General features: G+C 39.3%; 1 protein-coding gene across 4 annotated transcripts; it reads right to left on the bottom strand.

The window, feature by feature from the left end:
- Nucleotides 1-1,723: 1,723 nt before the first annotated feature.
- On the bottom strand, nt 1,724-23,439 carry HMGCR (3-hydroxy-3-methylglutaryl-CoA reductase). Of its 4 annotated transcripts, none has more exons than XM_043592137.1 (20): nt 23,328-23,439; nt 18,197-18,384; nt 17,612-17,723; nt 17,248-17,335; nt 16,014-16,098; nt 15,036-15,141; nt 12,328-12,434; nt 12,105-12,221; nt 11,519-11,679; nt 11,151-11,398; nt 10,858-11,036; nt 9,652-9,846; nt 8,905-9,063; nt 8,623-8,780; nt 7,171-7,276; nt 4,959-5,129; nt 4,508-4,648; nt 4,265-4,423; nt 3,673-3,827; nt 1,724-3,527 (listed from the first exon to the last, which is right to left on the bottom strand). In XM_043592137.1, exons 2-20 carry the CDS (start codon nt 18,359-18,361, stop codon nt 3,473-3,475), a joined length of 2,667 nt encoding a protein of 888 aa, XP_043448072.1. In that variant the 5' UTR covers nt 18,362-18,384; nt 23,328-23,439; the 3' UTR covers nt 1,724-3,472. The 4 variants fall into 4 exon arrangements, with proteins under 4 accessions (XP_043448072.1, XP_043448080.1, XP_043448058.1 ...); XM_043592145.1 differs by lacking the exon at nt 23,328-23,439 and adding an exon at nt 23,174-23,320; XM_043592123.1 differs by having other exon boundaries at nt 4,265-4,648.
- Nucleotides 23,440-26,894: the final 3,455 nt, after the last annotated feature.

Below are 26,894 nucleotides of genomic sequence, written 5' to 3'. Positions count from 1 at the left end.
AGGTGAGTGAGGCCAGTGAGTGGATAGTGGTAGATACAAACCTCTTTAAAAGTAGGTTTGCCTTTTTTTTGTCCCCCCTACTCTTATGTGGGACCTTTGGGAGAGAGAGTAGGGACCAAGGGGAATAATGAGGACAGTGAGGGGAATAGGCTGCTAAAACTACAGATGTGATGACTTTAATGTTGGGGGATGAGTTGTCACAGGGTAGGTGGGAGGGGAGACACCAAAGTCAAATAACCCATTCTAGTTGGTTGTTCTGTTAACTAATTAATCTCTAGGATTAATTCTAATTAAGTCTTACTGACTGGCACTTGGTCTCTCCATAGGTGTTTTCCAACCGTGTGCTTCTGAATAAACAATATTCTAACACTCTCACGTTCACAGGAATACCAGGTACCTCATACTGAAATCCAAGACTGGTAGAGCAGCAGCAGCTGCAAGGTAACTGTCATGTTCTGGCCCCACCCCAGACCAAGGGGATCAGAAACTCCGGGGGTGGGGCCTGGCACTCTGTACGGACAAGTCCTCCAGGTGAGTGTGCTGCACACTCAAATTGGAGAAGCACTGGATGAGAACACTCTCATGCTCTACCTCCTAAATCCAGCCGTTAGCCCAGGGCTCTTCTATTGGCCTTAGGGAGCAGCTGCTTGAGAACCGTTCACGTGTTCTGTGACAATCTGGTACCCATGCCTCCCATCAAACTTGCTCAGGAAGGAAAGGAAAACAAGAGGGTGGTGTGTTCCATGTACATCACAATGAAAAGGTAATCTGTTCAAATGTAATTGTAAACTAAATCATTTGCCATGCTCTCTCGACTTCCAGTGTAGAGGTTATCCATTCATTATTTTTGCTGACTGGGCAAAGTTCATTATCAATAAATTCAAGTCTTATCCGTAACAGATAGTTTTTGAAAAATATTAGTCTTCAAAACAATTCTATAATGACTTTGCCACCCTTATTTCAACCTTCTGCACACAGTGGATTTATATTTGATGTGTTCTGCTGTTCTGTGTCCTCTTATGATGTTCCTTTGAATTTAATTCTCTATCCTCTCCTAAAAGGAGGAAAAAATCCTGTCCTGCCACATGCAGCTCACTGCTCATCCATCATCCAGTAGATAAGGGCATTGAAAACTCTCCACGGTCACCTGTCCAGCCTGCTTCACTCTGGAGGGGGTTGACCCTACAAGTGATCACATGTCATTTTCAGGAAAAAAATTCAAACTGATTTTCTAGCATCTGGGCCTTGGTTCTTAAGTGATTCATACTCCCCTTTCACCTCCAACTATAGCAGAAGGGCAATCAACAATTCCAAGTAAATGGCAATCAGCCTTGAAAGAGTCCAACTTCAGCTTTGCTAAACTCTACTCCCCCAGTCAGCTGATACAGCTGAAATGTACAGTGGCCATTTGGTTTTGGCTGCCTAATCTTTATGCCCCATTCCTCTCAACTAACCCTCACATTCCCAATATCCAAAAATGGTCCAGCTGGGAGATCAATCTGAACTAATCAAACTCTCTTAAGTATAAAGAAAGTAATGTAATGCACATACAACACTGGCCTGCCATTAATGCTGTAGGAATTGGAGCATATGACGAAGAATAATAAATGGTCATGGGACACCCAGTGGGTGTATTTAGGTTACCACTCTGGCCTGACTTTCAAGCTTTCAGGCCTCAGGCCAACGGTCAGTCCAAACAAAAAAAGGTTACTGCTTACACTAATCAATATTAACCTCCTTTTCATAATTTACTGGAACTGGGAAAAAAGTATAACAAAATGTATACAATTTAGTAATTGTACAAAACATTCATTTAGCAAGACAATATTGGTTACAGTCACCAGAATGAAGACTCACACTTTTCACTGCCACTTCCATGAAAAGTTCGGATAAATAAGTCACTGGCTGCAAGTCACAACGGAAGCAATTTAAACTTTACATACAACAGCAAAGGTCAATCTTCCAAAACAGTAATGCAGACACAATCACTCAGAGGCTCTCCATGCTGCCACGGCATTACTGGAATATTCTTCAGAGTCCATCTTCTCTCTCCAAGACCAACACTTGAAACATTAGATGTAATATAAAATAAGGAGTTCTTTATTATTTATACAAAACTTGTACATTAAAAAAACGTTAAGATTCAACAACTCTGCTGACCCCCTGAGGAAGCAAAGAGCCTTTATGGGTCTATCCAAAGAGCCTTGTGTGAATGTTTTGGTCACCAACCTCCTGGCCACAGGAACAAAGTACGCTCCTCCAGGGCCATTCATGTGGCACCTTCACTGGCTCTGAAAGCTGACTTTCCCTTTCACTGGGCTTGAAAGGCAAGCCAGGGTTTCCTGGACAACATTAAACAACTCTGTTTTCTGGCCCAAGCTTAGTGTCTTATCAGTACACAAGTTGATTTTTATTTATTTCTTGAACACTTTCAATAAACTCCTAGCATAAGAAGTTTTATTACAACATATACAGATTTGATACAGTTCTTTACAAAAAAACCACCTAGATTTTTCAGCTAAATAAATTTAAGTCTTTTAAGAAATTAAAGTTGGCTTAGAGAAACGGCATTTTTTTCAAGCCTGTGTTTTCCAACCTCTGAGCTCTGAGAGGTCAGACTTGTACGTTCTTGATAAAGAGAGTCCCCTTTGTCTAAGCAATATTAAGAGCTCTCGTATATTTAAAGAGTGCAAAACTCTTGTTTCTTAAAGTCTTACACTACAAGAAATGTTCTAGCAATCTAGACAGACATTTATATTTAGACAAGAGGGCTCTCTGAACAAATAGCCTACAGAGATGAATGCAGTGATTTGTTTTCTTGACAGAGAACTATTAGCACTGCTTAGCACATTATTCAGTAGTTTGGGAATAAGAGTAATTCTTCCCTTGAAGAAAGTAAGCCCCCTTCTGAAGAATCACAATGGCTACCCAAAAAGAAATCAAAAGAGACCAGCACCAAATGAATTATTAGTTTACAAAAAATAAACTTAGCTCTTATTTAAGTTCTATAACCCAGACTCAATAAATTAATTATGAAATCAGTTTGTCAGCTACAGTATAATTTAAAACTCCATTTTCAACCAGGAGGGAGGGGAGGATGGAGAGAAGGGTCAATCTCACACTGATCACCACGAACTCCATGGATTTCATCAAAAGAAAACACTTGTTTCCATCTCGTATTCTCTTTCAGAACTGAGCTGTAGGTTACAACCTGTGATGTTCAGAGCATGATATCCATGTTGAGATCTTTCCTTCCAGAGAGCACAGCACATAAAGCACTACACTATTTTTAGATCCGAGAAATCTGCATGGAAAGAAGGATCCCTGAAAGAGCCAAACACCAAGCAGTCACCTCACAGATCATGTCTATTCATCGTCAACATAACACCGCACTGAGCTTTTTAATTCACAGATTTTATGTTAGTCCTTTAGAACCCAATGCCCGTGTTTCAGTTCAGATCTGTCAGACTATTCAAGCAGCGTTCTTAGTGCCAGTTCCTTGGAGGTCTTGTAAATTTATCTTTGACCTATGGCAGAAAAAGACAAAGCAGGAATATATAAAATATCACGAATGCAGAATTTTAAGTTAGGACTATTGTCTGTGAGTAGTAGGTTTTTTGTACTGCATTTTTAAGTACAGGAAAACATGTTAAGTAAATATGTAAGTCTTACCTGTTGTGAATCATGTGACTTTTGACAAGATGTCCGGCTGCCAACGCTGCCATCAGTGACAATTCCCCGGCCATTACTGTACCGCACACGATCCTGGCAAGCTGCCGGGCATTTTCCCCAGGGTTGTCTTTGCATGCTCCTTGAACACCTAGCATCTGCAGCCAGGGAGAGACACAGCGGGACTCGCCCTTAAACTCATGGCAACAACTTCCTTCTCTATCAGCTAAAATAAGGGCAACTACAATGGCATAAGAATAGAACGGATTCCAGAAGTATACAATCTCCAAGATTTGACAGCCAGTACTCACAATAACATGCACCATAGTTAACATAACATCCACAGCCTGGTCTGCAGGGCACTTAATCAGAATAGATGAACATTCATTTCCTCTCTTAATCTACCTTCTCATTTACTAAGCACACGTCTCAACATGCTTGCTTCGACACAATGGGTTAGGCTGGTGAGAAGCAAAAGAATGACAAGACCAGCTAAAATACAGCTGAGTGACATGGGATGTCAGGCAGAAACAGAGAATCCCAGCAAGTCAGAACTGGCCTGAGGTCACCAGGCTTTGGGGCTGAGGCGTCATACCTGCAAACAAGCTTGCTGAGGGAGCAGGTTGGTCCCACCGCCCACAGTTCCTATTTCTATAGACGGCATGGTGCAGCTGATATACAGATCTTCATTCGTGGGGCCGCTTGCTTCCATCAAAGTAATACAGTTTGAACTACCAACATTCTGTGCTGCATCCTGAAAAAATAAAAAGGAGAAGTATAAAACTTCTCTCAACTTAGAACAACCCAAGACAAGAGAAGGAGAGGCTGGAGCCCTCACCTGTCCACAGGCAATGTAGATGGCGGTTACGATGTTCGCCGCATGGGCGTTGTAACCTCCAATGCTCCCGGCCATGGCAGAGCCCACCAGATTCTTATTAATGTTGACCTCAATCAAAGCTTCCGTAGTCGTCTTTAATACCTAGCAAACAGAGTTGTGCACATTTTACATGTTCTCCCAGAAGACTCAGGGCATGTTACCCAGCTCTATCTTTCTGTCCTCCGGAAACCAAGAGAGTTTAGATATGGCCCCACTGAGGCCTTGTCCTCAGTGAAGAGTATCAGTAAAGCTTGTTCCTGTGAATACCATACACAGGTGGGCAAGATGTGATCCCACAGTCATCTTTAACATAACACGTCCATCCATATGTTAAACTTCACTCAGAATGTTAATATTCCTTTCCCAATTTTTAAACCAATTTACAAAATAAAATGATCATCCAATCACTCACTTCTCTGACAACCTTGGCTGGAATGACAGCTTCACAAACCACAGACTTCCCTCTTCCCTCTATCCAATTTATAGCTGCAGGTTTCTTGTCAGTACAATAGTTACCGCTGACTGCTAGAATCTGCATTTCAGGGAAATACTCATGAAGTTTCGAAAGTGCCTTCTCTGTGCCCTGTCAACAACACAACAAAATTAAAATGTACAAAGCTATTGATAGATCAGAGGCTTTATTTGTATCTAGTAATACTAATACTTATAAACACAATAACTACAATATTTCTAAATATAATATACTTCAAAGGAAGTGAGCATAAAATAATAGTTTCATTAACCATCACAGTGACTAACTTCTCAGTCAGAAATAGACTCCTATGGGGGTGCCTGGGTGGCTCAGTGGATTAAGTGTCCGACTTTGGCTCAGGTCATGATCTACCTCTTGTAAGTTTGAGCCCTGCGTCAGGCTCTGTACTGACAGCTCAGAGCCTGGGGCCTGCTTCAGATTCTGTGTCTCCCTCTCTCTCGGCTCTTCCCCTGCTTACACTATGTGTGTGTGTCTCTCTCTCTCAAAAATAAATAAACATTAAAAGAAAAGAAATAAGACTCCTATGTTTCCTTCTAAGAATGAAAACAAAGTTCTTCATAGTCATGGGTGAACAGGATGTAGATGGGAAATAATGAGAATAGTAAAATTAAAAAATGAATTAAAAAACATTCAGTGAGAATATAATACTCATCATCACGTCACTGGTAGTAAGTAACTCAACCCATGATCAACAAGTAATAAATTCTCTCTTCTAGTTATTAAATTGTTACCTAAAAACCCAAGTTAGCAAGTCTGCAAAGAGAAGTCAGACATAAAAGTAAATCCTGTCGTTAATGGGAAGTCATTGGGATTTACCTTACAAAACTGTAAACGAGACTTCCAATTAAGTGAAATTAATTCAGTTAACAACCCATATCTCAGTAGCCCAACATACTAACTGGCAATTAAAAAAACTGTTTCAACTGTGGTAAAATACATATAACATAGAAGTTACCATCTTAACTATTTTCAAGTGTACAGTTCATCAGGGTTAAGTCCATTCACACTGTCGGTACAGCCAATCTCCAGAACTCTTTTGTCTTGCAAAATTGAAACTCCAAACCCATTAAACAACTCCCTATTTCCCTTCCTCCTCAGCCCCTGGCAACTACCCTTCCACTTTCTGTCTCTATGAATTTAACTAATCTAGGTACTTCGCAAGTGTGAATTCGCATAGTATTTGTCTTTATTATTAGCCAGATTATTTAACTTAGCAAGTGAACCTCAAGGTTCATTTAGCATGTCAAAATTTCCTATTTTGTTAGGGTTTAATAATATCTCATTATATGTACACACAACATTTTATTTATCCATTCATCTGTCCATGAACACTTGGGTTGTTCCTACCTCTCTGCTACTGTGAATGCTGCTGCTATGAACAGAGGGGCACAAATAAGTCTCTGAAACCTAGTTTTCAACTCTTTTGGGTAAATACCCAGAAGTGGAATTGCTGGATCATAATTCTATTTTTAATTTTTTGAGGAACCACTATACTATTTATTGGCAACTTTTAAAACTTAAGTTTTTAGTCATTATTCCCCCCTCTTCTCTCTCTGGTTAAACTACAAAATAAATCTTGCTAACCTAATTGACTTTAACATTTTACATTTGTGAATATTTGTAAATAAAAAATAGTATCTGTAAATAAGAAAACATCAGTAGAATAAAATACTCTAATGATTAAGAATCATACACAATATTCTTATAAGGAGATAAATGGACTACATACAAGAACTTGGCCTCTTAAATACAAGTCTTGAGGTCTCTAAAAGAGGTGAGCTTTCAAAGTTTATAGGACAAAGCCAAGGAGCAGTAACCCCAAGAATCCTCCCACCCCTTCTGAGTAGGCCCAGAACATGCATAATACTCCACCTAAATTAAACATATCAAATACAAAAATATATCAGAGCCAATAAATGCCTGATAAGTTACATGAATCAAGATTTAGCTTTCAATAAAAATCTTTCCATCAATGAACCCTTTGAATTAGTATATGCACACAGCACCAAATTCAAAAATACAGGAGAACATATACAGTGAGTCTACTCCCCACTCTTACCTCCCTGACACCCAGTTCCCCTCCCCTGGGGAATTCAGTCTTACAAACTCTATTATAGTCTATTAGGCTCACCTTTGAAATCATGTTCATCCCCATGGCATCACCTGACCTGGACTGGAAACGGATATAAAGGTTGCGACCAGCCATACTCATATGAAGTTTCTGTAAACGTGCAAATCTATAAACAAAAGTGAATGTTTTTTATTTTGTTAAGAAGATGCAAGTTATCTTAAAAATCTACTTTAGCTGATTTTACACATAAGAGAATACTCATGGAGATTTCTAATTCAACTGTTTCATTCTTTTTCTTTTTTAATGTTTATTATTTGTTTTGAGAAAGAGAGAGACAGTGCATGTGCACACGAGTCGGGGAGAGGCAGAGAGAGAGGGAGAGAGAGTCCCAAGCAGACTCCAGCTATTTGGCACAGAGCCTGACTCGGGCTCAATCTCACAAGCCATGAGATCATGACCTGAGCCAAAATCCAGAGTTGACACTTAACTGACTGAGCCACCCAGGAATCCCTAGAGATTCTTCATGATAGAGAACAAACTGAGGGCTGATGGAGAGAAGTGGGTGGGGGTGGGCATTAAGGAGGGCACTTGTGATGAGCCTTGGGTATTATAAGTGATGAATCAATGAATTCTACTTCTGAAACCAATATTACAACTATATGTTAACTTACTAACATTTAAATAAAAACTGAAACAGGGGTGCCTGGGTGGCTCAGTCGGTTGAGCATCCGACTTCAGCTCAGGTCACGATCTTGCGGTCCGTGAGTTCGAGCCCCGTGTCAGGCTCTGGGCTGATGGCCCAGAGCCTGGAGCCTGCTTCCGATTCTGTGTCTCCCTCTCTCTCTGCCCCTCCCCCGTTCATGCTCTGTCTCTCTCTGTCTCAAAAATAAATAAATGTTAAAAAAAAAAAATTTTTTTTAAAAACTGAAACAAAAAAAACCAAAATAGGGGTACCTGGGTGGCTCAATCTGGTAAGCAAGCATCCAACTTCAGCTCAGGTCATGATCTCATGGCTAGTGAATTTGAGCCCCTCATCAGGCCCTGTGCTGACAGGTCAGAGTCTGAAGCCTGCTTTGGACTCTGTGTGTCCCTCTCTTTCTGCCCCTCCCCTGCTCACCCTCTGTCTGTCTGTCTCTCTCTCTCTCTCTGTCAAAAATGACTCACCCTCTGTCTCTCTCTCTCTCAAAAATGAATACACATCAAAAAAACAAAATAAAAAACAAAAAACTAAATAAACCAAAACCCAAAAAACAAAACCTGAGTCTTATAAAACCAACACACAAACTTACTAGATCATACTATTTTTCCCTATTTACTCCTCTGGAGGTATTCATTTGGACCAACATTCTGCCCCAAGGATAAATATTACTCATTTTGAATAAATGGACTTAAAGTTCAGATTTTGGTACATTACCCGAAGCAGGCAGTATGTCGACAGTTATGTTTAGCGATCACAGATGACGACACCAGCTCTGAAATAAACATAAATGCATAGACAAACCCCACACACACCTGCTGGTACTGTCAAAAGCCTCCTTTATCACTGTGAACCCTTCAGGTGTCTCCAGCCAGGCCTTCACCTCTGCGGAGTCACAAGCACGGGGGAGACGCACCACTGGGCCACGGGTCATCCCATCTGCAAGGATTCGGCTGCTGGCACCTCCACCAAGCTATGCAGAGGAAGTTACGGAAGCACGTTAATCCTGAAAACACTTCTGCTTGGCCCCAGATCTCTTCTCATTGCCTGGCCTAGTGCATATCTTAAAACAGGCAAATACAGAAATGCCTACTTACACCTATTGCTCTGCAGCCTCTGTTAGTGCTGGCCACAAGACAACCTTCTGTTGTCGCCATCGGCACCTGGTATTCTTTTCCATCCAAGCACAGAGGTCCTGCCACCCCAACAGGGATGGGCATATATCCAATAACATTCTCACAACAAGTTCCCATCACCTAAAAGGGGAAGTCAGGTACTGAGTGAAAATTGCTATCACAAATACACAGCCCTTCTCATCCAAAACTGTTTTCAAACATAACCCTTTATTTTTCAACATTTTTATCTACTCCTTGTAAGTATTTAAAAGTACAAAAGTCATTGACAATGACTATAAACAACAGGAAAAATATTTTGAATTTCTAGGATCTATAATCATAAGCAGAATACAAAATTACAGTGAAGTGATTAAACAAATGTTTTATAAAATTATGTACATACAAAAGACTAGCCAAGAAAAAGACTAGGGGCGCCTGGGTGGCTCAGTTGGTTAAGCGTCCGACTTTGGCTCAGGTCATGATCTCACGGTTTGTGAGTTCGAGCCCTGCGTCGGGCTCTGTGCTGACAGCCCAGAGCCTGGAGCCCGTTTCCAATTCTGTCTCCCTCTCTCTCTGCCCCTCCCCTGCTTGTGCTCTCTCTCCCTCTCTCAGAAATAAACATTAAAAAAAAATTAAAAAACAAAAAAAGAAAAGACTAAAAAGCTGAAGACTAAAGCTACAAGACTAAAAAGCTACAAAAGCAAACTTTCTCAAATCAAGAAAACATACCAAGGAGTAATTATAGTTCCTGTAAGGTAGATACTGGAGAGAAGAAGGCTCTGGAAGTTTTCTGGACAGTAACTGTCGGCGAATAGATACACCTCGTTCATGGGTTTCCATCAGAGTTTCCAACTTGTAGGCTGGGATATGCTTAGCATTAACTAATTGGATGATCTCAGCATCACTAAGGAATTTTGCACCTTTCTAAAGAAATGAAAAAAAAAAATGGGAAGGAGTTGTGGGAGGGGGATGACAAAAAATTTGAAGCGCACTTCGTATTCTTCATAACAAATACACCATTTAATACAAACAATGCTCAGCAGAGGAGAACCCAAAGAAGTTTGGAGTTCTAAAGATGATTTGAATGGAAATAAGAATATCAAAATGAAAGCAAATTCTCTATAAAAATGTGGCCCTAAACAAATGTAAAACCAAAACACCAAATTTTGCAAGGGAAGTTCATAGAAAAACAAAACAAAACAAAACCACAATTCAGATTCTGATGGCCACCCCCTAAGTTTTGGTAACTCTGTATACAGCAAAACAGTTCAAAAATTGGCACACATGTTAATAGCAATGAGGGAAAGTGAAAGAAAAACAAACATGATGCTACTCTCACTCATGTGCACATAAATTAGGAATGATTAAGCAGATATGGATGGAACACAAAGTCACACTAAAGCATGAATTAACTCCTACGGCCGTGTAGGCAGAATACCCCCTCAGATATCAGAAAGGAAAACAAGCGTCTGGTGAGCATGAAGCTTATTAAAAAGCAAACCAAAAAGAAAACAAAACAAAAAACTTTTCTTCTGTCTTTGAAGCTCGTTTTTGAATGAAACCTTTTCTAGGCCCCAACACACATGAGAATAGAGTAGTGGCTCATCTCTCTGGCAAACGGTAGTAAAGGGTAAAGAGCACTGTCTCTTGAGTCAGTAAATCTTGGACTCTTGATCTCTGCTTTTCCATTTCCTAAATAATGTATTACTTTGGGAAATACGCCTCCTGGAGCCTCAGCTTTCTCTTTCTCATCTGAAAAATGGAGGTAATTCCAACTATCTCACAAAGTTGTGGGGAATAAAAAAGACCACTACCTGCAAACCACATAACACGGTGCCCAGAACTTATTAAGTACTCAGTAGCGAGAACTTCCTTCCTTCCTTTCTTAAAAAAAGCAAAAAGATACAAAGCTTGAATTAACTTTATTTTCCTCACCTCTGCATTCCCAAGTATCTGTAGACATTCTTCATTAGGCCGAGGCTCGATGGGAAGTTCAATGTCAGGTTCCTGTGCCTCTAGTTCCAGTGAAGTATCAAGTAAGGAAGAGTTACCAACCACAAATGTAGCTCTGCTGGAGGTGTCAGTTTCTGCCACTAAGGGTTTTATGACCTCAACTGTTCAAGAAACCAAACGAAATCTCACAACAGTGAACATACATTTTAAAACGAACGCAGCTTCTGAACAAATCAGTATTGGAAAAATGGAAAATAAAGAGAACAAGAAATCACCTTTTCTTTCTCTGTTTATCCTGGTCTCTTCCTCCACTGCATGGAATTTCTGGCTATTTTTGACCAGTATAGGTTCACGTCTACAACAATCATCTGGGACTTTTTTGGGGGTCACTACAGGAGATGTGATAGGGTTTTTTAATGAGAGTGTAGATTCTGTCTCAGCTTGTTCAAAGAAGATGTACTTGACAGCCAGAAGGAGAGCTAAACTAAGGGTAATAACTTGTTCAATATCCATGCTGATCATTCTAAATAAAAGAAAGGAAATTAAAAACTTATTACTCAGAAATTAAAATGGTACAACCTAAACTTTTAGTAACCAGACTACTATGATTAATACACAACAAAGCAGGTCTCAGGTAACTTACTTAGAGAGATAAAACTGCCAGAGGGAAACACTTGGTTCAATTCTCTTGGACACACTTTCATCCAATCCTAAAGAAACCTTAGAATTTTCTGCCGTACTGTTTTGAGGCGAAGGATCAGCTATCCAGCGACTGTGCGCATGAACAAGAACCAAGCCTAGAGACTGAAATAAAATGTTATAAATTATATATCCTCTGCATATCAATGCCACCTAAACTTCTCATCCTTAGCAACTGGATAGCCAGGCACCATCTTTCATGGTCTCCCCTCAGCATGAAAAGAAAGCCCTGCACTTGCTCTGGGACTAAAGTAGTGGCCTACTAAACTACTGAAAACGTTGCAAAAAAACAGGTTTGCAAAGAGAAATAAAGCAAAGGAATTTGAAACATCTGTTTAGGGGAGAGACACTAGGAGCCTCAAAGAAATGAGAGACAAGGAAAAAAAAGAAAGAGGAACATCAATGAAAGAGACAAAAAATGTAGAAAGATAACAGGAAGGAGAAAAAAATCAAAAAGCAGAACATATGAACAGAACATATGGAACACTGGAACTGAAAATACAGAAGGGAAAAGAAAACTATGAAATTACCATAATCATCTTAACTCTCTGAGTAACAGGATTTGGCTTATTTTCTTCTTCTTCTAAAACTCGAGCAAAATGGCTCAGCTGCCAAATCGGACGACCCTCACGGCTTTCCCGAGAAAGCTACAAAGTAAACCAGTGTTACATTAGAAGGTACAGATTTTATTTAAGTGAACAGATTTGATGAGAAACGTTACTCTTCTACTAATGCCGTAAGAACAGCTCTTACCTCTAAAACCAAGGAAACGCAAGCTGGGAAGAAAGTCATGAACACAAAGTAGTTGGCAAGAACTGACATGCAGCCAAAGCAGCACATAATCTCAAGTTGACGCACCCCTGGTTAGAGAAAAATTAAATGTATAATTAGTAAAGTACCTATATTTTTGATGCTACATACATCACAGGGACCTTTCCTCTAGGTAGACAAATACAAGAAAACATTAGTATATTAAACTCTTTCCTATCTACTGGAAAAAGAAATGAGGAACTCCAATGTGATACCAAGCATTAGAACAGGAATAACTCCCTCTCGGGGAAAAGAACCTGTCTCCTCCCAGGTCTCCAACACCACAATGCCAGGCACAGTCATTGTATTTAATTTACATATGATAATCCCCTTTTATCAAATGGTAGCAATCAGTTTTGAAATAGGGATTAACAAGGCCAGGCTACTCTGATGAGTCAACCTCCCACAGTCTGGATCCAATTCCACTCTTCGCCAGAAAAGCAATTCACCTGTGGATTTACCTTTGATTTACTTTTGATTAAAGTAAAACATACTGCCAGTTATGCCATTCCGGATTCAGTATCATAATAAATACTTTATGTGCACTAAATGAACTCTAATTTCAGTACAACCTCTATCGTGGCTAATGCTGTTCTTATAATTTTGATGAATTTCATGGATCTGTTTGAAAAATTAAATAATGCAAAAAGGCAACTCAAGATCCAAAATTAACAAATGTTCCATTACAAAATGTTTAAGGTATCACGTGGTATATGTCCCAAACAGAAGGTTAGCAGAATTAGAGAGCTGAAAAATACCTTTGATTACCAAATCCTATTCCCTCAACTTTACAAATAAACTTGAATATAACACATATTTCTGATGTCACTCATATTAAATATAAAAATTTTTTGAAATGTAAATAAAAAATCATTCCCTCTTCCTATAAAACTGCTAACTAGAATAACAAAAAACTCAACAGTCTATTTTATTTTTGAATTCTAAACAGATCATATGACTAAATAATAGAACAAAAACACATACTGTATTTTTAAGTACTTTTTTGTTTTATTTTAAAAAAATGTTTTTATTGTTTATTTATTTTAGAGAGAGACAGAGTGTGAGCAGAGGAGAAGCAGAGAGATGGAGACACAGAATCCAAAGAAGGCTCCCGGCTCTGAGCTGTCAGCTCAGAGCCCAACGCAGGGCCTAAACCCACAAGGTGCGAGATCATGACCTGAGCCAGAGTCGGATGTTGATCTCGTGGCTTGTGGGTTCAGGCCCCGCATTGGGCTCTGTGCTGACAGCCAAGAACCTGAAGCCTGCTTCGTGTTCTGTGTCTCCCTCTCTCTCTCTGCCTCTCCCCCACTCGCACTCTCTCTCTCTCAAAAATAAAAATAAACATTAAAAACATTTTTTTAAACAAATAAAAAACATTTTTTAAAAATACCTTCCTTGCTAAATGTTGAATGACAGATTAAAAAACAATAAATAATAAATTTACCCTCAGAAAGAAGAAACATGTATTTAACATACTACCAAGTGATGAGCCCTCGACTAAAAAAGTAACGACAACCAACTGCGTTCATAAAAGCTAAATAATTTACCTGTGAAGAATGAAGCCCCTTATCCAGGGCACTCAGGCACCAGGAAACAAGCTGCAACTGTCATTACTAAGGGTAGCTCCCTGAGGAAGCCATAAAGTCTAGTTTTAATGATTAGGAAATCTTCACAACAACAGCATGATATATTCACTCTGGCAAATTTCCAGGCCAGGCCAGGCCACAACTTCCGTCCTGTGTTTGATATTTAACATCTAATTCTCTACTATCTAATTAAGGATTAAGAAACGTGTTGAGATCAATGCTAGGTACTCGGTAAGATGTACTGCATACCATCTGATTAAATCTTGCCAACCAGCCTATTAGGTGGACCTAACTTACATCTGGCCCACTTCTGACGCTTGCACTGTCTCCTACAGGACAATAAAAACACAAAGAACCAAAAAAAACAAAAAACAAAAAACCAACAAAAACAAAACCCACAAGGAACCAAATCACTAACTTAGTCTGGGCAGGTGCACTGGAAGGTGCCCCAGATGAGCCTTAGAATACAATCCTGGTTATTGCTTCTCGGCCTTTTGGCTAAGATGAAGCGTAGAATACAATCTTGGTTAAAAACTAAGCAAAAAAATAAACACCACAAAATCAGCAAAAGGGTGGAGTACAGAAACAGAAGGTAGCAGTCTTGAAAACTAAGTATCACTAACCTGCTACTAAGTTTTCACAAAAGCAGTCAGACATTAAGGTCAGATAAATCCACACATTCATTCAGTTAAAACCTCTTAAGAATAATGTTACACTTTTAAAAGTCAGAATTTAAGAATAACCAATGCAGGGATACCTGGCTGGCTCAGTCAGTTAAGTTCCGACTCTTGGATTCAGCTCAGGTCATGATCTCATGGTTCATGGGATCAAGCACCAAGTCGAGCTCTGCACTGACAACTCAGAGCCTGCTTGGGATTCTCTCTCCCTTCTCTCTCTAACCCTCCGCCACTTGCATGCACACACTTTCTCTCTCTGTCTCTCTCTCAAAATAAACAACAAAAAAAATTTTTTTAAGAAAAAAGAATAACCAATGTAATCTCAGATGTTCTTTTTTCCCTTCATCTACAAACTTAGTTTAAAAAACATTAAAAATCTCTTACAAACCTGACATGGTTCCAACTCCAATCACAAGACATTCTACAAGGGCATCAAGGGTGAACGTGGGACCTAAAATTGCCATTCCACGAGCGATATTTTCCCGCACTTCATCCTAAAACACAGACCATACATATCAATGAGGGTAAGGTTCAAAATAACTTTGGAAAAAGTCAGAGAGCATCCTAAGGCCTCTGTTAAAAGCGAATGTGCTATACAAAGAGTAAAACAATATAATACCACTAACAGGCATTGCAGGTGCAAAGGATTAAAAAAAGTCATATCCGGGGCCCTGCTTTCCCTTTCCACCGAGTGAGATACTTCTTGGGAGGATTCCTTTGAGGTGGTGCGTCAATCCTGCCATCTAAATACCACATAATGAAACACTACAACATTTTATATTGGCTACAATTGACAGTTCTTAATTGCAAATTTTTTAAGACCTTAATACTATGAAACCTAAATCATACTCTTGTCAACATGTTCAAGTATTCGAGACAGTTATCAAATACATAATCAAGGCAGAATGGCAAGCTACTTTATAATCAAATACTCTGATGCAAGATTACTGAAAATATTAGGTTCTTTACAGTGACTAATGAACACCAAGATAAAACTTTAGATGGAAAAAAATACAAGTGGTAATGCCAAAATTTTAGAACTCAATCTACCCTCAGACTCTCTTCTATTACATCCTGTCCTATTCTCTGATAGGTTTCACTGGGGAACATCTTACTTATCCAAAAGTCTTACTACCTTAATTTCTGAAATCTTCAAACAGGAAAATGGAGATCCCAAATTCCAGAAGCTATGCAATTATAACTGAGTTATTAGGTACCCAAAAGACCAGTCTTAAGACCTGACAATTAAAACTGTGGGCAATTCGTGAATCTTCAACTGTGAAGAAGCTATTAATCTGCCCTAATAATGTAAACAAACTGAAAAAAAGAACAATATTGACATCTGTGTCTTAAAAATAATACTTACCTGTGAGTTGGAACTGAGGGCAAACTTTGCTAGTGCACTTGCTCTGGAAAGGTCAATCAAAAGTAGGAAAAAGGGCAAAGCTTCACTGCAAAAAAATCAAGATGATCAGGAACATTCACCAGATGAAAAACTGTAGCTTAAAAATGCTTTCTAAGACAAAAAAAAAAATGCTTTCTAAGACAAAACCCCTGCCCCATACACTGTATGATTCTTTAGTATAGGTACCTTTTTGTAGTCCATAAGGTATACCTTACACTCACTCCCCTGTGACATCCTCAAAGCTAAACATACTCACTGCTCAAAAATATTTGTTAAAACTATTTGTAACGTTGAGGTGCCTGGGTGGCTCATTTGGTTAAGCATCCAAGTCTTGCTTTCTGCTCAGGTCATGATCTCTCAGTTTGTGGGATCAAACCTCACATCAGGCTCTGTGCTGACAGCACATAGCCTGCTTGGGATTCTCTCTCCTCTCTGTCTCCCCGCCCCCCATCTCTCTCAAAATAAATAAACAAACAAAATTAAAAACTATTTGTAAAGTTAAAAATGTCAATATATTTTCATAGAAACACCTTTTGATAATTTTATAGCAAAATAACATCCTAGGTAAAAAATGTTTCCTTGAATTCACATGGGGAAAAGAAGTGAAATGCATGTAATTTCTTTTACTTGGTCACTACTTGTAGGAGGATAAACTTAACAAGCTTTCTGGAGAGAAAGTTGGCAATAACAGCACTCAAAAGCCCTAAAAATTTACACAGCCACTGTCTCACACCTAGGAATATATTCTGAAAATAAATATGAACACAAATTTATCCACAAAGACATTCACCATAGTGTTATTAATAGAGGAAATTAAATAAACTAAGAATCGAATCCTAGAGGGTTTAGTAAATGACCTACAATATATTCACATAGGGGGATACGAGAAACTCCTCAGAAATAATTTAGTTTAGCACTAAGGGCAAGCAAAGATGTTGATAAACTATCATTAGGCATAAAGAAGTTACAAAGCAATATATACAGTGTGATCTCAGAATTTTTGTTTAAGTGTAAAAACAGGTAGGAAAGGATAAATACCAAAAGGTGTTATCATTAGCTAAATGACTACATGAAAATTTTCCCCATATTTTCTATAAATTTTTGAAAATGTATATAATACTTTATAACTTGGAGAAGAAAAATTGTTAACATTGTTTCTTGGGAAAAAAAGTATATTTATGCTTTAAATACTTACTTCAAGCCTGTCAATTCTTTATCCAAGAAATGAATGACAACCGTACTGAATACGAAACTTGAGAAAATCGTGAAGAGGCCAGCAATACCTACAATGACAAAACTCAAACTGAGAAAAAAATCATCCTTTATTATAAAAATAACATAATCCCATACAATATTCTGAAAGAAATATTATATTCTCCAGATTATTAAGATCTCAACTATCAGAATATTTATTCCCAATAAGGAAACCACTGAATTTATGCGGCAGCACTTTAAGCAATATACAGGTTTCCATATACAGGATTTGAACAAAAATATGTATTTCTATAGCAAAACAAAAATTTGATAGCACAAAGAAGTTGAATGTATAACATGATTACCCAAAATATATTTTGATCCAAGTTGACGTAAATTCTGGAACTGGAAGTAAATATACAGGATCGCTATGCATCGTGTTATCGTCAGAATTATGATGTCACTGCTTAAAACATCCTGTTGGAAGACACAAGAAAAAAATAATCCCAACAGTTTTACTTTTTAAAACAAGCAACGATATGTAAGAATTTTTATTTTGTATGCATCATTAGTTTATATATTTGTCACAATAATATAAATACAGGCACAATACAAGTCAAATAAAAAATATTAAATATGTATATCAAAAATTAAATACAGTTTTCAACAATCCACTGTTTAAAGCCCATCATTTTTCTCCGTTAATCACTTTAAGCTATTATTTTCTCAAGTAAAGTCAATTACACTCATCTTATGCAGAAAAGGCATGAAGAAAGGTTATTTCCAGTGTGTTTCCAAACACTGTAAGTAAATGGAAATTTGAGATAAGTTCATGAACACTAAGATAAAAATTTTACTTGGAACTTTTTTGATTATATGATCTCTTAAGAGGAAATGCTCTTTAGAAACTGAAAGTGTAATTTAGTCAGTATCAAATTAATTTCACAAACCTCTTCAAACTTGGGACACTCATAATTCCAACCACAGATCTTATCGTTACCAGTAAACATGTTCATGGACATCATACAGATGGTCAGTGTCACCGTCCCCACTATGACTTCCCAGGGATGGGAGGCCACAAAAAGGCCATGCATTCGGAAAAGTCTTGACAACATTGTAGCTACAGAATCCTTGGATCCTGGAAGGAATATCAAGTGTGAACACTTAGTACACATTTCACTGTATTTTTAGGAAAAGAAGATTCTGCATTGTAAACTCTGCTTTTGTAGGCACACTGTCTTATACATATGAATAATACTATTTGATAGTGTTCCTTATTAATGCTGGAAAATAATTATAAAATTAAAATGAGGACTTTGATATTACTTTTTTACTCATAACACTTAAATATTCTTCTATTAGCAACCAACTTAAAAACAGCTATTTCTTACAATTTGTAGAATTCAAGCTTTTATGAGGAAACCAAATAAATATCTCAGGCCACAATATTATCTGAGCTAAGGAGGAGAGCAATGAGACAGAAAAAAAAAAGTAAAAAACAACTGTTCACATTCGTTTTCTAATTTCCCTGACATAAAATGCGCATTAGCACCCTCTTCATTCTCCGTATTCCAATTACACAAAAGGCAAATACCAATCTACTTGTTGCCTGTCCTCGAAGGCAGAGAACCATTACAGTCTTCCATTCCATTCAAAACATGGCATACTGTTAGTGGCAAAATGATGTTTAATAAAACTTCCTACTGTTGCTGTCACCAGAAAAAGTCTTTTTCCATTTTTACAGCTAATAAAATGCTAGAACAGTAAAAGAAGAAGAGGATGGCTGGCCAAAGTAGATGTCTGTAACATTCAAAAATTCCCAATAGAACATACAGGTAATTCTGATCTAACGAATACCATGACTAAACTTCCCCATGCTTGGTGGCCAACTCTGTTCATTCCGATACTGTGATTTTTAAAAAATCTGATAGTCACTGGTCTCCAATACAGGAACTTGTAAAACGTCTTAGACTAAAATTAATGCTTACAATAAAGCGTATTTCATTACCCATAAAAATCTATTTCAAATTAAGATTTTTAAAGTAAGGCTACTGGTTGACACACTAGCAAGAATTCAAAGGAATGTCATGTTTACAGTAACAGCTAAGAAAATGACTCATTTATTGAAGACAGTAAATTAAATGGCAACAAATGAAGAAGAAGAAAGTTAAATACGCTACCTTAAGGACTAAGGGACAGAAAATAAGAGTAGTTTTCAGGAACCAAAGTAATTACTGAATGTCATCTCACACTGTGTCACTCTATATTCTCTCCATTTCAGCTGCTCCAGCCACCAGCTGGGCAGCTGGCTTTCTGACTGCAGGCAACCACCTTTCATTGGATCAATTAAATCATGAAATCAGTTTTGCGAATCAGAACAAACATTTTTTAATAAAATAGAAAAAACAGCTGTAGGTAAACATGTAGCATGGGTTAGGTATTATCTCTTAAAAGTTTAGGGTTCCTGAAACTATACATATAGGAGTGTGTGTAGTGGCTTCCCATGTCTTCCTGGGGGTCTGAATTTTAAAAGGTTTGCAGTCACTAAGATCTACAAATGCGGCATGCATCTGCCTGCGTTTATTCATGCTTTTTCAAACTTCCTCCCTGAGTCTTGTTCCGCATTTTATCCTCCAGCACCTTGCATCCACATACAGCGGTTGCTCAACAAATACCTGCTTAATTGAAAATAAACTCATAAACTAGAGTAGCATGCATTTTATTGACACATCTTGAAATAGACCTAAAAATGAATATAAGTCAACAAGGTACAGATATAACTGCCCACCTGCTAGCCCTCCCCCTTCCACCCCGCCACCCCAGTTAAGGGCTGAAGCAGAGAATTCTGGGAACATATGAAAGCGGAATGGAGTAGGGAAGAGAGGCTATAGTCTATACACTGCTTTTGAAAATGAACAATAACAAAAAGAGTTTCTATTAAATGAGCAGAGACTTGGACTTAAAGCACTGGAGAGTAATAATCATAGATTTGCATCCTACTTCATTACACCAAAAGCCTTCTAAGAGCCTAGATTTTCAGGAGAGTTTTCTATCACATAACATCCTTCTAGCAAAAAACAAAACCTCTGCAAGCTGGTCTAAAGGATCAACAAGCATCAATGTTCCAGAAAATGAATCAACTAAAAATACATTTCAACACTACGTCAAAATAATTTCCAACACTCTCTCCCCACCAAAAAACACTCTCAAGTTAGATTATTCCATATTAAGTCAATGTATCCTTCACTATTAAAAAGTTAATTCTGTTGAATTAAAATCTGAGCTGCTAGCAGAAAACCACCCCAATTCGATCACAAATTGGTTTAGCATCATTAACCCACAATTATATATTAGGTACATCATGTTGTCCCTTAAAAAGATTTCATGGTAGCATTTTCAATACTGGGACATTTCTTTCCTAGGTAAAGTCATCTTTGCAACATTCAGGGAAAAAATTACACATGATCCTGTGAACCAGCCCCAAACAGAGAATCTCACCTATTTGGAAATACAAACTCAGTAATCAAATGTACAAGGTGTGTCAAAAGTAACCATATAATTATACACCATCTCATTTCTCACGGGCATCCTCCCCATTTCCTGGTGATTATGCAAAGTAGTTAAATGCCACCTTCATCAGCAGTTGCAAGTGTCATAAGCAGGCTACAGGACAGCCCATGAGAATTCAATGGACACTATATAGGCCATGCAGCAACAAAAATAAGTTTTACTTAAAAAAAAAAAAACAGTTAAATAGGCAATGTATACCTTGCCTATGCACAATGAAGTATTCCCCAAACATTTCACAGATTCTTCAAAAGAAGAGATCATTTAAATTCAATGGAATCATCAAACTCCAATCCAATGCACCAAAGAAACCACCTACCACGGCCAACTGCAGAAAAGGATGCTTTGGCCTCTGACTTTAATTCTTTCCTCCCACCCTACACTCCTCCTGTGCCACACATTCCAGCATCTGATTATACACCATCTTACACGGCTCTCAAAGTAACTGCTGTGTACATTCTGACTCTTTGAAGGCAAGAACCATGTCTTATACTGAGTCATTTTTAGTTCCAAAAGGATTTAGCATTCTGCGGCTCAAACTAGTATTCTAGTAAATAAATAAATAAATATATACATATATACATACACATACATACATACACATATATACATATACATATATATACGTATATACATATACATACATATATATGTATATGTATATATGTAGTATATATATACTATATATATATATATAGTACTGGAAATCAGGAAACCAGGATTCTACATTCAACTCTCTTACATGCTTTTATGAGTCACATCTCTATTCAGTTACTAAGCTAGAGCTCCAAAGTTGTTTAACAAACACAAGTATTATGTGGAGCCATCTGAAACTGCTACTTGTGTAGGTTTAAAAAAAAGTCAAATTTCAAATATCTGCAATTTTATATGGGTCAAACCTAAATAGATACTGATACACATGTAGTTATCCATCCACGGTTTAAAAAGGAGATCATACAAGAACAAAAAGAGGATGTGCACACACATACACACTTCATCATGAAATGCTCACGCCACACCCAAGTTTTCATATATTAATGATTAATCTTTGCACAGTTTCTTAACCTTCATGTTACTAAATTCCATTTGTACTTACTGCCAAGTTCATCACAAATCCTAGAAAAACACAACAAATCGGGACCTCAAAAAACAGTCGATCCCAAAGTACACTACAGGCTTTTGCTAGATTACCTCTAAATCAGAAAACGACTTTCATTGCATGAAAAGTAAAATATACTCACACGCAAAAAAATACATCCTCCATATTGAGATGCTGAAATTATGCATGATTATTTAGTACGGCCCAGAAAAAAATGTTTCCTATAACTTTTCACGACGAAGTCCAAGGTGGCATGTCCTCAACCAAGCCATGAAATATTTCAAATGACCATTTAAGATGGAGTACATCAGCCGTCTCTCACCGCAGAAATTGCCTATTCTATATTGAAACCTATGTTCCTAATCCAAACCAAATAATTCCAGAAAATCTACAAGGTCTGGACTCAATTACATGAGCACCAAGGAGACTCAAGCCCCTTACGAAAAAGAAAAATGAGGAGGGAGAAGAGGGGGGAAAGGTGAATAGAAAAAGAAGAATCCTTGGGGCGCCTGGGTGGCTGAGTCGGTTAAGCTTCCAACCCTTGGTTTCCACTCAGGTCATGATCTCACGGTTCGTTAATTCCAGACCCACATCGGGCTCTGCGCTGACAGGCAGAGACTGGGATTCTCTCTCCCCGCTCTCTCTCTCCCTCTGCCCCTACCCCACTCGCACTCTCTCTCCTTCAAAATAAACTTTAAAAAGAAGGACGAGGAATCCTTTAGGTCCTTGGGCAAATCCCTACATTGGGCTCCGTATTCTCTCAACTCGTGGCTCCTGTAAATGACCAGACACATCTCTACAGATGCACGGTTCTTCCATGGCTCTGTGTTAGTCAGCAGCATTTACAGAAACCTTTCCCAGCACTTTAAAGAAAGGTGCTGACGAACAGCAGCGCCTGGGCGTGAACGCCTGCACCAGATAGTACTTCTCGAGTCCTCTCCGCGAGCTGCCGGCGGGACACATGCCACACACTCCCAGCATTTCTTGGATCGAGGGGCTTCCGGGGTCACCCGACCTGGCACCCTTTCCGCCCGGATGATAGTGACTGCGTAGCCCACACCGACTACTTCGGACTAGGCTGGCAAACGCGGCTACGCCCCGCCAGACCACCGATGGTGACGGCAGCCACGAAGAAGCCAGCCCGCCGCCCGCCCCTCAGGCCCAGCCGGGCCCCAGACCCCCCCTGGCATCGGTGCGGCCGCCGCTCAGCCGCGCCTCAAGGGCGTCTCCTTACACCTCCCAGGGACCAGGCCCCCCGCACCCGCAAAGGCGCCACTGCAGCTCCCGCCAGGTCCGCAGGGGCTGCCGGTTGCCCCTTTCCAGGGCCAGGCGGAGCCCGAGAACCGCCATCAACACAGCCCTAATCCCGCTTCCCCGCCGCCCCCGCCCCACTTCGGGGCCACAGCCCGCCTCACCTCCCGATCTCCCTAGAGGTCACCGAACCGGGGCGCCGGCGCTCCGTCTGTCTCCAGTCAAAGGAGACGCGAAGCGGAAGGAACCTTCGGCTTACGCACACTCGGAGCCGGCTGAGCCTGCGACCAATGAGAGAGGATCGTCCGATCGTCTAGCCAATCATCTGGGGGCTGCTGGGCCTCACGGCGCTACGTCACGAACGGTCGCCTTAACAACCTCCCACAGCTCTCACTGCTGCGGACAACAGGCACCGCACCATCTCTCACCATGGCTCGGCCAGCCAATAGCTAGTCGAGTCCCAGAACTAGGGCCTGCCTATTGGCCCAAGAGCCCTGGGGGCGCAAGCATGGTAGGTGCTCAGGCCAAGGCGATAGGGGATCTGGCGGGTGGAGTGTCTTACGGGCCAGGACCTGACCTGTTGCCATCCCGGCTGTGAGAGTACTATAGGAAACACCAGTGAGAAGCAGAATTGGAGGTTGACAATAAACGCAGAGTCAGGTTGAGGATAGAAAGCCCAATTACTTAGTGGATAGAGAGATGGAAGGAAGTGGAGATGAGGCTGAAAAAAGAGAAGGTGGCAGCGAGATGCAGCCCAAACCTCAAGCTGACCCATATTGGGAATCTAAAAACAGCACCTTCCTGCGATTTACCCATCTGTGTAAATAGCTCCAGTCACTGGGGTCCCTCCCTGCCCCTGCACAGTGCTTCTGTGTGGAGCGCTGGTCACACACCACTGTCAGTTCTGAAATATGCCTCAACTGTGCCTTCTGCATTCTCTCTCCCTCCTCTCGCTGCAGGCCTTTATTATCTCTTAGATGAAATAGTGTAACTCCACTCTTAGGCACCTTTCGATCCTGTTATTCCATAGGACTGCCCCCCTGGAGTTGCTCATTGTCTACTGGATTAAAGAACCTGACACCACAAATATGGTCCCACCCAACATTTCTTGTATCTCTCCCCACTTACCTGTATCAACCCTACGTTTCAGTCAAGAGTAACTGGCCTTTTTTCGGTCACACTCGGTTGCTTTATACGTCTCTGCTTATGTTCTCTTTATTTAATCTGGATGTACCTACCCATTTTAATTGTTGAAATCCTATCGTTTAAGGACCATTTCATATGCCACCTCCTTTCCTGATACCTTCAAGCACATGTCATTCCTCCCTACTTTGAACACTCATATTTCCATAATATTCTGTGACTTGTCTTATTATGTGGAAATTTCTTAGAAACAGGAATTATAATCCACTGAATTTTTAAAGTCCTATATTTAAAACACAGTCCCTGGAACATACTATACACTCCGTAGGAGCTTTAATAAACTATCATCTTGCTAAGTTTCCATAATCCTTGTAAAATAGGTATTATCTCCATTTACAAAAAAAAAAAAAAAAAAGTTAAGCAACTTACTGTAGACCACAGATAATAATTAGGAAAAATGGGATTGGAGCCCACATCTAAAGCTTATGCTTGCTCTTCTACACTCCACGGCTTCAGTATATGACCTTTATTCACATCTCTTTACCAAATATTTTTGGGTGGCCCATTATATGCAACATGCCATAGTTGGCATCTGAATCACAGTGACAAACATGACGGACATGGAGATTGCCTTTATGAACCTTATATCCCTTCACAGAATAGATGGTTATTAAATATTTATTGAATTAATTATAGTGGAAGGAAACCGTTTTCACAGTGAAGAAGACTGTAGTGAACCAAACAAGATTGAAATATTCTAAGTCTTATCAAAAGGAAGGAGAAGGAGAAGGAGAAAAGAAAAAGAGGAAGAAGTGGAAGAGGAAGAAGAAAAAGCAGGAGGAGGAGAAGGAGTGAAGGAAGGAAGGTAAGAAGGATGGAAGGAAAGAAGGATGGATGAAAGGAAGGAAGGAAAGGAGGGAGGGAGGAAAATCTGTAAGTACTGATAGCTGAGAAACTCACACTTTCAATGTCCCTAGAAGCCTAAAAGGTCAGATATTTCAGAATTAAAAGTTACAGATAATACAAATACTAATATAAAATCAAGGGAAGATTATGAAGCTGTTTTCACAAAAGCCTTTAGATCAAGATTTGGAAAGTTTTGTTCCCAAATTCTGCTTAATTGAGAATTCCAATGAATATACGGGTTCAAAAGCAAACAAAAAGCTAATTGTCTGGTTTTATGTACTTAAAACAACTTCTATATGGGTTCCAAAATGTCTTTCAAAAGAATCTTTTATTGCACTTAACTTGTTATTTGTACTTAATGATAAATCACAAAATTTGGCATGGACACAAGAGAGAAGGCGAAAGTGGGAGATGGGGTCAAGGGAATCTATGTGCCTTCTTTTCTTGTGGGTATACTCTCAGAGCGAGGAGTTTATTAAAGTATAATTTTGGGGCACCTGGGTGGCTCAGTCGGTTAAGTGTCCAACTCCTGATCTTTGCTCAGGTCTTGATCTCAAGATCATGAGCTCAACCCCGCGTTGGGCTCCATGCTGGGCATGAAGCCTACTTAAAAAAAAAAAAAAATTAAAAACTAAAGTATAATTTTAAGAGCCTCTTTTAAAGTAATGGATAGCCCATATTGCGATCTTGAACTCAAGACCCTGAGATCAAGACCTGAAACTGAGATTGAGAGTCAGACACTTAACCGACTGAGCCACCCAGGTGCCCCGGTACAAATTGCCATCTCAATCCATATTACCCTTAGCATTTATCTATGTAACTGTGTTAGACCTCCAAGCTTCACTTTTCCCTCTTTTTATTGTCATGGGTCATGCATTAAGTCAGAGAATTATAACAACAACAAAAATAAGAAGAAGAATAAGTACTTAAATAACTCTATGTACCAGACACTTTTCTAAGTGCTTTATTGATATTAACTCCTTTAATTCTCATAACAGTCCTATGAGAAAGGTGTGTAGAATCTGCGTTTCATGAGGGATGAAGCTACAGAAACAGAAAGATTAAGCCCCTGGCCTAAGTTCATGCAGCTTGGAAGTGGTGGAGTTAGAATATGAAGTTTGAAATTTGGCTCCCAAGTGGATGCTCTAAACAACTCCACGGTGCTAGCTTTTGCACCAACATAATATGTACTGCTTTGTATTAGCACATGTTGTGATTGCCTAAGCTTCTGACACTCCATTGCAAAAAATATTTCATAATCTCAACGAAAAATCATCTTTATTTACTTATTTATTTCCCTTTCACTGTTCTCAGCTGCTTTCAAAGTTATATCTTCAAACCTCAGGCAGTTTTCTCTCTCTTACATACTCTTTTTTTTTTTTTTTAACTTTAGAGATAGTGTTTTAACTAGTACCTTGCAAGTGATAATTGGCCACTTAACTTTGACAGATAATATTATTGATTATCTCTCCTGTCCAAGATCAAGAAATACTCAACACAAGGGTCTCTACGCTAGGCAAAGGGGTGGGCATCCAAGGTACAGAGTTCAATAAGAAAACAGACACAAACAGAACCTTTCCAGATAATAGAGTCAGTGTTCTGAGTGAAATATGCAGAGGGTCCAGTGAGAAAGAGGTAGGGCATGGAGTTTGGATGCAGTACATTCTGAACAAGGGAAGGAA

This window comes from Prionailurus bengalensis, chromosome A1 (assembly GCF_016509475.1).
Source record: "Prionailurus bengalensis isolate Pbe53 chromosome A1, Fcat_Pben_1.1_paternal_pri, whole genome shotgun sequence".
NCBI classification, from domain to species: Eukaryota; Metazoa; Chordata; class Mammalia; order Carnivora; family Felidae; genus Prionailurus; species Prionailurus bengalensis.
Note: the sequence above shows the minus strand (reverse complement) of the source record. Positions and strands in the feature narration are given on the sequence as shown.